General features: G+C 43.0%; 1 protein-coding gene and 1 pseudogene across 1 annotated transcript in view; both read left to right on the top strand.

The window, feature by feature from the left end:
* The window catches only part of Ccdc175 (coiled-coil domain containing 175), an 87,462-nt gene that overhangs the window by 67,212 nt on the left and 6,045 nt on the right, over positions 1-14,205 (top strand). The window contains exons 15-18 of the mRNA XM_031355857.1: positions 1,682-1,820; positions 5,833-5,912; positions 8,402-8,554; positions 11,692-11,794. Coding sequence (XP_031211717.1) covers positions 1,682-1,820; positions 5,833-5,912; positions 8,402-8,554; positions 11,692-11,794 — 475 coding nt within the window. The remainder of the gene's footprint in view (positions 1-1,681; positions 1,821-5,832; positions 5,913-8,401; positions 8,555-11,691; positions 11,795-14,205) is intronic.
* Positions 3,781-4,502, top strand: LOC116079804 (annotated as a pseudogene).

The following is a 14,205-nucleotide window of genomic DNA, read 5'->3' as shown; positions in this document are numbered from 1 at the left end:
TCCTGATTTCTTTCCTAGGTCTTGTATCTCCAGGGTTGTCTCTCTTTCTGATTTCTTTATTGTTTCTACTTCCACTTTTAGATTCTGGATGGTTTTGCTCATTTCATTCACCTGTTTGATAGTGTTTTCCTGTAGTTCTTTAAGGGATTTTTGTGTTTCCTCTTGAAGGGCTTCTAGCTGTTTACCTGTGTTCTCCTGTGTTTCTTTCAGAGTGCTATTTATGTCTTTCTTAAAGTCCTGTATCATCATCATGAGAAGTGATTTTATATCTGAATCTTGCTTTTCCAGTGTGATGGTGTGTCCAGGACTTGCTATGGTGGGAGTATTGGGTAACCTTGGTTTGTGTTGCTTATATTCTTAAGCTTGCCCCACATCATCTGGTTATCTGTAGTGCTACCTGCCCTTGCTAAATCTGACTGGAGCCTGTCCTTCCTGTGATCCTGGTTGTGTCAGAACTCCTCAGAGTCAAGCTGTCTCTGTGTGTGATTCTGGGATCCTGTGACCCTGGGCTTGTTAGAGCACCTGGGAGTGGAGCTTCCTCTGGGTGTTTTGGGACTGGCTGCAGAGTTTGCACCCAAGGTCTGCTCAGGGCACCTGCTGGCCCAGACAGACCGGAAGCAACCCAAGCCACTGGGCTGGCAGAGTTCCTGTGTGCCTTGTCCGGCTGGTCCCAGTTACTCCTGGTGTTGGGACAGATGTTGTATCCTCCTCACCTCTGATCCTGGGAGTGTTAGAGTGCCTGGGAGTGGAGCTTCCTCTGGGTGTTGTGGGATTGGCCGAGGAGCTTGTGCCCAAGGTCTTCTCAGGGCATCCGCCCAGACAGACCGAAAGAACCTGAGCCACTCTTTAATTAGGTTTCTATTGGTTTGATAAAACACTGACCATAAACAGCCTGTCCAGGAAAGGGTTTGTTTAGCCTACATATTCCAGGTCATATATAGTCTATTGAGGGAGGCCAAGGCAGGAACTCTATGCAAGAACCTGAATTCAGGAAATGATGCAAAGGCTGTAGAGAAACGCTGCACTGGCTTATTCCTCGTGGCTTGCTCAGCCTGCTCTCTTATATTAAGCATTATCACCTGCCTGGGGATGACACCTCCCACCCATCAACCAATCAGAAAGAAAATGTCCACAGGTGTAGCCATTGGCCAATCAGGTCAGGACATGTTTTCAGTTGAGATTCTCTCTTCCCAAATGACCTCAGCTTATATGAAGTTGACAATCACCAACCAGCACAGCTAAGTAAACACATCTTCATGCTTTCTTCCAAGTACCTTTGTCTGTTTTCCATGTTATATTTGGTTGTCTCTTCATTGTCCACGTTTCTTGGAAGATGCATATTCTGTTTCACAACCCTTTTTCATGGAATATAATGAGCCAAAGGCATGTTTTCTCAAGCATGTTTTGGCTCCATAAATAGTAGGAATGGAAACCCAGCAGCAGAGATTTAGAAGTGACAACCTCTTTGTAGACTGAGTGACAGATTCCCAAGGTGAGTGAATGAGGTAGCACTTACTTAGTGAACACAGAATATGTGCCCAGGTAACTCTCTTATCTGCCCCAATAGAAGACGGAGCCTCCCCTCCCCTCCCCTGAACCCTCTCTGGAGAATGTCCCCTTTACTCTAAGCTGTGTGAGCAGTCCAAATCATTTCCCTCAATCGGCTTTACTTTCTTTGAAGAATCTAATCATAAAGGAAGCACAGATTAACAAAGTAAAAGAGGAAGAGCTCGGTGACACCCTCCCACAGCTTCAGACAGCAGAAGAGAATTTCAATGAAATGAACAGGAAAATCAAGTCCCTTCACAGTGACATTTCAGGTGATTCTTCAGACATTTCCCTCTCCCTCGTCCCCTTCCTTCTCTTCCCTTCCCCCCTTTCCCTCCTCTCACCTCCTTTCTTCCACTCAAAGTACATAGGCCTCTCTCCCAACCCACTAACCTATCCCTAAGGCATAGATAAAGAAGGCTCATCAGATAAAAGTTTTCAGAAGATGTGAACCATGTCTGTAAGTATGTATCTTTTTTTTTCATTCCGTTACACAGCCCGGGTGCACATATATCTCTGTGTGTATTCAAATTAAAAAATTATTTGTGGTCACCTAGCTCTGCGCCTAAGGTCCAGAATGTTTGGCTTTTGCCTCCATTCAGGAAGTGGAGGGCCATTGTCCAGGGGCTCTGCACAAGTCTTTGAGCAGAGACCACTTAAAGATGCCATGTCTTTAAAAGGACTGTGAGACTCAGAAGACCAGGACCCGGAGTAAAAGAAAGGACCAGAATGGGAACAATAAAAGAACAGGAGAGTGAGTGAGATAACCATAAAGATACGGATTAATACAGCCTGTATCAGTAAGATAAACTGCAAACCAGAGACATATTTAAAAATGAAGTGATTATTTCCAAGAAGGTAAAATTTCAAGACTATATACATATAATAGCAAGAGCCTGGGCAGTGAGTCTACCTGCTGTTTCTGAGTTGCCTTTCCATTTCTTGTCAGATTTTCATCCGGTTAACTCAGGTAGATTCGCACTTGATGCTCTTACCTGGTTCATGGATACTCCATTCTCTCAGATCTTTCCGCCTCTCTTCTCAGTGCAAAGAGGAAGGTGAAGGCAACACTGTCAGAATTAAATAAGCAACAGTTCCTACCTTCTGAATCTCTTACAAAGGAAAGAGGCAGGCGTTGTGGGGGATCAGGAGACAGAAGCAAAGAAGAGGGAGGGGAAGAGTGAAGTGCTCAGTGCCTCCCGGACAGCCCACCATCCAAGATGGACTACCCAAGGGAAGGCCTAACACAGGGCAGGGGAGTGGGTAAAATACAATAATAGGTGAAACGCATGTGTCTGCGTCTTAGCTGCCTCCTGAAACTTGACACCAATGTGCTTGTAAAGTTATAGCTCCGCCAGAAGCCAGAAGCGAGGCACCAGCGAGGAATAGTGTTATCTCTCACCGGCTAACAGTTCACTTATCAGTAGGTTTTGGGAAAGAATGCCTGGCTAGAGGAGATAAAAGAAAGGGGAGGGTGAACAGAAGAACCCACAAGAAAGGACACCATAGAGGCCTTCAAGCTCTCTCCACAGAACGTAGATTGCAAGGCATGGCTATAACTCTGAGCTGAGAAACACAGCAATAGAAGAGTTAACTAATACAGCAGTTAGGCCTCCAGGACAAGCTTCCTCTGAGTTGTAGCTGAGTAACTACTTTGCCTTGATGCTGGCAAAGAAATGGGCCAGGGTATTCCAAACTGGAGTACCCAATACGGCTGAGGGCAGAAGATGGTGCTGTGCCAGGCTCCCTTTCCCCTCTTGGGCTAGAGGAGTGCTGCCTGCTGTCATGCCAGTTTTATAACAAAAACAAAAAAACAAAACAAACAAGCAAACAAGCAAACAACAACAACAAAACCCAAAAAACAAAAACATGATTTCCATAAAAAGTCATCAGAAAGATACCGAGTAATGAAAACAGTAGTAAAGGACTTTTATCTTTATCAAGTATGGCTAGAAATAAGACATGGCAGTGACAGGAATTCTTCACCTGAAATTGTCTTTTGAGAAGATTTACTTGGGAGCAGCAAGCAGCGCCTTGGAGGTCCCGGTGGATCTGTGTCTTGCTTCAACAGTGTTTAGATGGAACAGACCCGGGGACTCCCACTTTATTAGCTTCCAGCCGCTTTACAAGTCTCTCCAGTCCCAGCCTCCAGGATCATTGCCTCCCAGCGGTAGGCTCCTAGGACCAGCCAGCACTATCTCTTCGCGGTCAGCCCCATACTCTGGACCAGCCATGACCTCTCAGATTCGTCAGAATTATTCCACCGAAGTGGAAGCTGCCGTGAACTGTCTGGTCAGCTTGCACCTGCGGGCCTCCTACATCTGCCTCTCTCTGGGCTTCTATTTTGATCGCGATGACATGGCTTTGGAGGGCATAGGCCACTTCTTCCGGGATTTGGCCAAGGAGAAGCTTGAGGGCGCCTCTTCGACTTCTCCTCAAGTTGCAGAATGATCGCGGGGACCATGCACTATTTCAGGGTGTGCAGAAGCCACCTCAAGATGAATGGGGTAAAACCCAGGAGGCCATGGAAGCTTTCTTGGCCCTGGAGAAGAACCTGAACCAGGCCCTCTTGGATCTACATGCCCTGGGTTTTGCCTGCACAGACCCTTATCTCTGTGACTTCTTAGAAAACCACTTCCTGGATAAGGAGGTGAAGCTCATCAAGAAGATGGGCAACCACCTGACCAACCTCTGAAGGCTGGCAGGGCCACAACCAGCACTAACTGGTGTGCCCCAGGGATCTCTGGGAGATTATCTCTTTGAGCACCTCACTCTCAAGCACGACTAGGAGGCCCCTGTGCTTTCCAAGGGGCTCCCCCCTCTGCTCTGTGCCAGTCAGCCTCGGGACCTCCACCTGAATGAACCTCTCAAGCCACTAGGCAGCTTTGTAACTGCCCTGGAGCCTCTCCCAAGTCTTGGACCAAGTAAAGTAAAGCTTTTATAAATAGCAGGAAGAAAGAGAGAAAGAAAGAAAAAGAAAGAAAGAAAGAAAGAAAGAAAGAAAGAAAGAAAGAAAGAAAGAGAAAGAAAGAAAGGAAGGAAGGAAGAAAGGAGAAGAAGAGAGGAAGAGAGAAAGAAAGGAAGGAAGAAAAAGAATGGGAGAGGAAAGGAGAAGGGAAAGAAAGGAAAGGAAAAGAAAGGAAAAGGAAGGGAAAGAAAAGAAAAGAAAAAAGAAAAGAAAGAAAAGAAAAGAAAAGTAGAGAAAGGAGATTTACTCATGGCTAGAAAGCTGTTTCAGCAGTTAAGAACACAGACTCCCCTTGAAAAGGATCCAGTTTTGATTCTCCACACCCACATCAGGTGACTCACAACTGCCTGTAATTCCAGCTCCAGGAGAACCGGAGCCCTCTTCTGTCCTCAGTTGGCGCAAGCTCATACACAGCTATACACAGAAACAAAATTAAAAATTAAAAAATACTTTAAAAAAGATTTACTTCCCCACACTGCTTCGTGCCACCAGAGGGAGACCATTGGACTTGCAGTGAGGAAAATTAACAATTCAAAACTCGCGACCAATGCTGACAACGCCTTCTAAAGTGGCAGGGAAGTAATAGAACATATTTTACAATTGTGTTGTAAATCTTGGTGTAAACTATTTTGCCAGTGGACTCACTAGCAACTAATCCTTACATGGTTGTGATGGTCTGAAGAGTAAAAACTTGTTGAAGCAAAACCCACAACTTTATGAGGAGGTTAAACAGAAAAAAAAAAACCCTATATGTAGATAGGGGTGATGAATTTGTAGACAGGAGTAAATAGGTTACATCTTCCTATGTCGTGCTAGGAAATGAATAGAAAATGTATGGAAATAGTCACAGCCTTATTAGCATATAGTTTAAGAAAACTGAGCTAAGTGGTAGGCACAACTAAAGAGACACTTCTTAAAAGGAGGTTGGGGGATGGGGAAATGGCTCAGTGGCTAAGAGCATTTGGTACACAGTCCTGAGGACCAGGGTTCAGATCACAGCACCTGTGAAATAAGCCAGGCATCCCTCAAATAACGGAGGCCATCTTCTGACCTTCCCATACGTTTGAGTACACACATGCATGCATCCTCCCTCTGTCTCACACACACACATAACTAAAACATAGAAACTGACAGATAAAATGGTTGATTCTGAAGAGCCAGACAAAAGGGTAGATAGATGCACGGGGAAACAGCTAGCTGCCTTCTGTTGTGGTAGTAGTTTATCACAGTGAGACTGTTAAAACTATGCATGCTGTACATTGATTAAAGCTTTGTAAACTAACTTTGTGGACAATCATCTCTCTCTCCTTAAACAGCAAAGAAGCAAGAAGAGAGATTATTGAGCACCTACATTTTCCGTTATAGAAAGGACATCATCAGATATACAGACAACACGGTAAAGACCCACCGTGGCTCATTCGTCTTGGTTTTGTACAATTTATAGTGTCGGGATTGGATTGCCTATGCTAGGCAAGGGCTGTACCATTGAAACTATGTCCTCAGGCCTCGGTTTTCTCAGAGCTTTTTCTGTATAGTCAGTCCTCAACTTAAACTCATGAATCTCCTGCACTAACCTCCAGAGTGCTGGAATAAAAGGGTGTTCCCACCCAGGGCCCCCAGATCTTCCTTCTTCCTTAAACTGAAACATTGGTGCCTACAAATAGCTCCACTTACTCTGTTTTCTCTAAACCAACTGTTATCAAAGTTATCCTAACAATATTAGTGTTTAAATTGTAATCAATACATACATGGAGGGAGAGAGATTTTTCACTATTGTGATATATACCCGAGAAACCCAACTTAATGAAGCAAAGGTTTGTTTGATCTCAGAGGTCCATGATTATCTGGCTTCTCCTGTTTCTGAGCTTTCAGCACAGAGGAAGGAACATGGCCGAGGAAAGCCTTTTACATCATGGCCCCCAGAAGGCAAAGAAAGATATGGGAAGAAGGGACCAGGACCTAGCCACACCATTCAGTAGCACATCCCCAGAAATCCATTTCCTTTAACCGGGCCTCACTTTCCACAGTCCCACCGCTTCTGAATACTCTGTACAAAGCTGGACTCCACAGTGCACTACATTTGCTCACTGAGCATCCTCATGACTTAGTCATCTCTGCAATGCTCTCTGAGACACACTCCGGTGTGAGCTTTATGCATTTTCTGGGTATTATGGCTCCCACTTCCATCAGATTAATAACCAAGATTAAGAAGGTGAGGCCTCTGGAACCAAATCACCAAATCAGGGATAATCATAGAAAAAAAAATACTGAGCATGAGGAGATCGAAACACTCCCATTTACAGGATGGGGATTTGGTTGCGCTTTCTTGAAGGCAAGTAGGCAGAGATCAAGGGAGATAGAACAAAATAGGAGCCAGTAGAGAAATGTTTGCTATCTTTCAAAATATATTATCTACAGCTTCATTACAAACTTTTTATGTGAAGTTGGTTACTTAAACAAGGAATTAACCTATTCTTTAATGTATCTAGATATCAAACATTATTTTTGATATGCTGTGGATATGAAGAAATATGAAAAACCTTACAAGGAAATGTAAAACATACACACACCAGTGAGTGTATGCACACACACACACACATATATACACTCATGCACACATATAAACACATGCACACACACATACACACACATACATTTATGCACACATATATATACATGAACACACATACACTCATGCACACATATACACACAAGAACACACACATACACTCATGCACACATATACACACATGAACACACACATATACTCATGTACACATTTACACACATGTATACACAACATACACTCATACACACATATATACACATGCACATACACACACAAACACTCACATACACATATACATACACGCACACATGTATGCACACACATATACACACATGCACACATATGTATGCATACACATGCACACACACATACATTCATGCACACATATACACATGCACACACACTCATGCACACATATACATACATGCACACACACTCATACACATATACATACATGCACACACATATACACACGTACACTCATATGCACACATATACATGCGCACACTCAAGCACACAATGCACCTTCCTTTTTCTTAATAAGATGCTCCTGCTGAGGACTATACAGTGACTAAAGAGCATGAGGTTGCTTTGTATCAGTACAATAATTAAGACCTTCATAGAGAAGTCAGTAAGAAAAATTATTAAATACATGATTCAGAACCAGGATTATTGAGATGGATCAGTTGGAGGGGTGTCTGCTTGGAATGCACTGCCCAGGCTCCATCCTCAACACTGCACAGACCATCCTGGTGGCCTACGGCTGTAATGCTAGTGTTTGGGAGATGCAGACAGGAACATCAGAGATCCAGAGTCATCCTCCACTACATAGTGATTCCTGAGACCAGCCTGCAACACTTGACACCCTGTCACAAAAGCAAATAAACAACAGCTAAATGCATAACTACATAAATATCCACAGAGTAAATCTTTTCTCCTCCTAGGAACATTTCATCTCAGTGAACCTCTTCACCTTCTTCCCATTTGGGCGAGGTGTTTAAGGATCAAAGCACATCCCACTCTGTGAAGTTTTGTTAGTGTCTGGGATGTTTTACTTAAGGCCCATGCATGACCTTACCAGAGTCCACAAATTAGTTTTTAGTAAGCAAGCTTCGTGCCGTTCTATGGGAATAAAGCCGTGGTCAGCCGGATGGCTCTAGAATGGATGCAGAGCCTGGTTCTGGCTGTGGGCTGGGTCAGCCAGATGGCTCCAGAATGGATGCAGAGCCTGGTTCTGGCTGTGGGCTGGGCACTCTAGTACTGTTGCTCTGCTCTTTGAACCCTAGGAGATAATTGTGGCTTTTATGTTTGGGCAGGAAAGTATAAAGCAAGATGTAAAGCTTTTACGAGACCTTGAAAGTGAAAAAAACCAAAACCATTTTGAAATTCTAAAGAACTTAGAAAATGAAATCTATGTAAATGACCAGAAGATGACCCTCCTCATCTTGGAAAATCAAAAATTAAGAGAAGTAAGTCCAAGAGAGCTTCATGTTTACTAACAGTTCTGATGGATCATGGGGACCAGCAATATACACGTGAGAAAAGAGAATAACTCTTGCAATGAGCTTTAGACAGTTCTACTCTTTCCTATCCCTCCAGACACCTGCACAACTCCCCCTACAAGAGGACCACCAACTTCTAACACTAGGGATCTGCTTGGCCCAGATTCAGACCCTGCCTGTGAAGAATGATGCTGTCTATGTGTATGCTTTTGCTCGACTTCCTGGCTCCAAGGTCCATCCTCTTGCAGTGCTAGTTACAATCCTTCATTCTGTGTAGTATTCTACCATATGACTACAGTACTTATTTAGACAGTTCTATTAGTGGGGTTTTGGAGAATTTCAGACAGGGCTATTTCCCTAAAGCAATGCTTTCAAGAGTTAAGGGATTTCCAGAGGGATTTTGGTCACATAGGAAACTAGCTGAAAACATTTCAAAATTATTTGGCAGAACATCTTATCTTATCAGGGTATGTTCAAGGTGGGAGTCAAACTCCTTAAAGTGGGAAACATGTCAAATTCCAGAAACAGGCTAAAGCAACCAACTTGAATTTAGCAGAATATAGAAATGAACTTATTCTGACCTTAGAACAAAATGGCTTCCATCTTTGAGATGGAGTCAGCCTGGTCCCTCACAGGTGTGCATCTTCTGCACCAGTGCAGAGTGTCAGGCTCACAAAGGCAGTGTGTTGAATGCCCCTTGCACAAGCAGTGTGTGAGAACACTGACAGTCACAACCTCGCCTGTGTCGATGTCACATTAAGGAATGAAAATGCAGACTTCCTGTTAGATTAGTTTGACCAAGAGCAAGCCCAAATTTGGATTCTCTACTTTTTATCCAGTGTCTTCCATCTATCTGTAGCCTGTCTCTAGCCTATTGTGTATGTCTGATATGTCCCTGTGGCCCATGTGGTCTGTGGCTGGCCCATCACTAACAAAGAGCTTACTCTATATTCATTGAACAGCACAGAAAACACAGTATGGGAAAGAGATGAAGAATTCTTTACAGAAATCTTCAAAAGAATTTTATAAAAGAAGAGGTTGCTTAATGTTGACCCCAACTGGCCCAGAATAGCCGTCAAAACCACAAACAGATATCATCCACCTATATCCACACGTTGCTTCTGATATTTATGAGATAGCTGTTTAGTTTGTGGCTATTTTTAACCTGTTAGCTATTTTCAGAAAACAATTACCACAATACACACATACACACAAATAGTATTCTGGGTCAAGGGCATGAAAGAGTACATACCTTACAGTTAAAGCTATGAGTTTACTCTGGGTTGTAAAAAAGCTGATTGTGTGGAAAGTCCACAGCACAATAAAATTGTTTGCATCGTTCTCCTAGAAGCAGGTTAAACAGGCTGAGTTCCCAGTAGGACAACAGATTAAGAATCTAGTTTTAAATGGTCTCACAGCATATTATTAATGCGGTGGCAAGGGCTGCAAAAAGGTGAGTCTCCTTGGCATTGGGAGATACTTTCAGAAAATGCGTCACCACAAGCATCCAACTGTGTCTTTCAGGTCAGCCATTCTAGTGGCTGTGTGCACTGGTGTCCACAGATCTTCATCCCTTAGCAATTGGAGAAATCCCTAGTCACACGCTGCTGGGCACTCAGATATCTTCATCTGTAAAATGTGTGTTCAAGCTTTCTTTGTCTGGTTAAAAAATAAAGTTGTCAGTCAGGCGACTGTGGTGCACGCCTTTAATCTCAGCACTTGGGAGGCAGAGGCAGGCGGATCTCTGAGTTTGAGACCAGCCTGGTCTACAGAATGAGTTCCAGGACAGCCAGGGCTACACAGAGAAACCCTGTCTCGAAAAAACAACAACAACAACAACAAAAATTAAGTTGTCTGTACCATACATTTCACAGCAAATGCTTCTTCATTTAACACCTAACAGTACAACCTCAATTTATGAACATTAATTTTAGAGGCTATATCTCAAAAGAATAAGGCTTCCCTGTTTATACTTAAGATTTACTCATTTTAATTTTTTAGAATGTTTTCAATGATTAAATCCATACTGACTTTAATGATCACAACTGTTGAACCCAACAGTTTTTATTAAAATATAATTTCTATATTTCATAATCTATGGCTAAAGAGTATAATATTCCCTTGTCTGAAAGACGTGAGTTAGAGTCCATCACTCATTGGACACACCATCCTTAACGTCTCACAGGGTGAATGTTTCTTCTTTGTAAACTCAGAGTTTAAAGGAAATGTACTTTTAATGACCTCCCTGCAAACATAAAAACCTCGAAGTCAGGGTCTGCATCAACATCCCAAGAGTTGTGAGAATTAGTTTCATTCAATGCTCATAATAATTTCAAAAGTCAGATAATACACTATGTACCTTTTCAGAGAAAATACTCTGGTTTTGTTTGTCTCAAAAATTGCTAATAGCTACAAGGGGCAAAAATCTTTCAGTAGGAGCCTGATAGGAGAAGTAGCCTGGCCACTGACTTTTCCAATGTTATTAAGGAAAACCCCTTCGCTTCTCTGTGTGATTTATTTCTGTCTGTTAAATGTCAAGAGTTAGCCCACCAACCTCATATGCTTTGTGTGTAAAGGCTAAACCAACAGCGTAAGAGCTGATATTTTTTGAAAGGATGCATGTACTCTGAGGAGCTTTGGCTGCCTTCACACTCATCCTCATCCACACAATACATCACGCTGCCAGCCTTTAACACAAACTTGGGAGGAATTTTATCCACCTGTCCAAGTGTCCCATTAGCCTCTCCTCATAGAGAGACAATATCTAACCTTTACTTAAAGGGTGAGAATTTCTATTGCTACATTTTTGCACAAGGAACACTTGTGGATAGGAAGCCTTCGGACAGAAGGTCTTTTAACTTCTTACTGTGTCGAGTCATATTCAAAACACCGTGTTTATTTATTTGACTTATTAATTTATTTATTTATTTATTCATAGTAAGAAAGCAGGACCCTTTGTCTCCTCCCTTAAATGGACGTAGTCACAGTAGAACAGTCAGTGGCCTCTCGAAGCATCATTATACATTGATGAATGACTCCATAGACATTTCTCTAACTCTGCACAGAGAGCAGGCGCTGAGCAGTCACATCCCTTTCCTTTCCAGTATCTTGACTACCTGAAGAAACAAACCAAAGAATATGCATCAAAGCAAAAAACAACTGTGCAGAACTCTGGTGACCTCTCTTGGCAACTGATAGCTCAGCACAGTAAGTAATGTATCACTCTTCCCATACAATTCCTTGTTCACATCAGTTTTATCAATTTGCATATAAGAAAATGCATCTCTTTAAGGTCAATGAATTCTGAGGATTATGCATACTCTGGAAGCTACTGCTGCCACAGCAAAGTGTAGAACATCTTCATTGTGGCATCTAACCATGGTTTAAGTCTGAAATGCCCTTCACAGGCTCCTGTTTTGAGTTTGTGGTCTTACTAGGAGGGTTGTAGAACCTTTGGGAGGTGAGACCCCGGTTGATGAAAGTAGGTCCTTGGGAACAGGGCTATAAAGGTTATAACAATCCCTGAGTCCATCCCGAGTCTCTGCTTCCTGAGCTACCAAGATACATTGAGGTCTTTACCACACAATCCCATCACCACAGACAGCTGTTCACTCCACTGCATCACAGCAAACCATGAGCCGCTGAAGCTGTAGGCCCACGTTGCCCACTTCCTTAAGTTCTTTTGTCAGGTATTTACTGCCACCCATCCCTTTCCAGTTCATCATACATCCCTCCTCCAGTCTCTGGACGCTACCCAGATGACTTCTAACACTAATAATTAAACAAAAAGAAATGACACCATATGTAAACTTCTCTTCCTGGCTTTTTTTGACCCCACAAAGTGGATTCTTTATGACTCTTTCATGAAGCCAAGTGTGGGTGCTCACACCTATAAATCACAATTCTTCAAAGGCTGAAACAGAGGGGTTGGTGTGAGTTTAAAAAAAAAAACAAAACAGTCTGGACTACAAAGTAAGTTCCATGTCAGCCTGGACTAGAGTCTCAAAACCTGTCTCAAAACATCATCACATGCACACACACGCGCACACACACTCGCACACATGCACACGCACACATGTGCACACCTCATGTCTGTGCTTTCTTGAGCCACAGACCACCTCCCCTCTGGCGCAGTGCAGCAGTATGGGCCACACACATCATCTGAACAGCAGCCTAAGGACATTTGCCTTGCTCTTCATAGATCACAGGTGAAGCAACTAGAGACATTCGTTTGGAAGCATTTTTCTAGAGTTCTAAAAATGATTTCTTAGACAACACTTAGAATGGGAAGGCTGGGCTGCACGGTAGAATGGGAAGGCTGGGCTGCACGGTTAGTGTCGGGGTACCTTTCCAGAAACTGCTACTTTGCCATCACTGTTCAGATTTCTCATCCAACTAGTGATGTGGAAGAGATCCTGCTGCTCTAGATCCTCACCAACACTTGAAAACTTGAGGACAGTAAAAGCATTAACATTCAGCCATTTGCCTAAGCGTAGGGTGGAATGGTATTGTGGGTTTTCCTCTGCCTTTCCCTGCAACGACCATCAGTTCATGTGGTTCTCAACTGTCTGAAAATCATCCTTTTTGAATCGTCTTGAACCAATGAAGTATTTTGGTGTAATAAATATCTCAAAGTAGGGCTGGATAGATGGTTCAGTAGGTAAGAGTGCTTTCCACTCTTTCAGAGGACTGGAATTCAGTTTCCAGCATGCATGCCAGGACGTTTGAAGCTGCCTGGGATCTGATACTTTCTCTTAGCTTCCTTGGGTGTCTGCACATACATGTGACTTTTGCTTATACATAATACATGCATACATACATAATACATACATAAAATTATTTATAGAGATAGATGTAGATATGAATATAGATAGATATAGATATCCCCTAACAAATATTACAAAGTTAGCAGCTTAGGGCAAAGAGTTTTCTTGCCTCATGAGTTGGTGATGTGATCGGAGCTTGGATACAGCCTGCCTATTCTGTGGAATATTCTGTGTCTGAGAGCTTGGACCCTCCAGATGCCCACCTGTTCCTATGTCTGGAGTTGATGTGGCTCTCAGATGTGCCTCGGGGAAACTGTTGGCCAGAATACAGCCTCATGGTCTCCATGCATAACTGCTGGGCTCCAAAGAAAGCATCCCAGGAGAACAGTGGAAGCTCACGGTATTGACTAGCCTTGGAAGTCAAGAGTATTACTCCCACATGACTGTTCTAGAACAAGGAGGGGATGCTGCTGGCACCAGGATGCAAGGGGCCTGATGTGTGGAACCACCTTTGGAATTTGTGATCTGCTAAGTGTCCACTCAAGTTTCTTACTCATTGTCTCATGTTTCTAGTGCTCATATCATTGTGATACAGTCGGTCTTTGCGTATTCTGGAATTTAGTTCTCTCTCTCTCTGAGGTTTGACTTAGGGTTTTACCATAACGTTTTGCCATAAGGTCAAGATGAAGTAGAATTTCTTCTCTCTCTCTCTCTCTCTCTCTCTCTCTCTCTCTCTCTCTCTCTCTCTCCTCTCTTTCTCTCTCATGTGTGCGTGCGTGTGTGTGTGTGTGTGTGTGTGTGTGTGTGTGTCATTGTGGAAGTAGAAACTCTTAGAAAATATAATTTAAAACT

Source organism: Mastomys coucha, unplaced genomic scaffold, assembly GCF_008632895.1.
Source record: "Mastomys coucha isolate ucsf_1 unplaced genomic scaffold, UCSF_Mcou_1 pScaffold6, whole genome shotgun sequence".
Lineage (NCBI taxonomy): Eukaryota > Metazoa > Chordata > Mammalia > Rodentia > Muridae > Mastomys > Mastomys coucha.
Note: the sequence above shows the minus strand (reverse complement) of the source record. Positions and strands in the feature narration are given on the sequence as shown.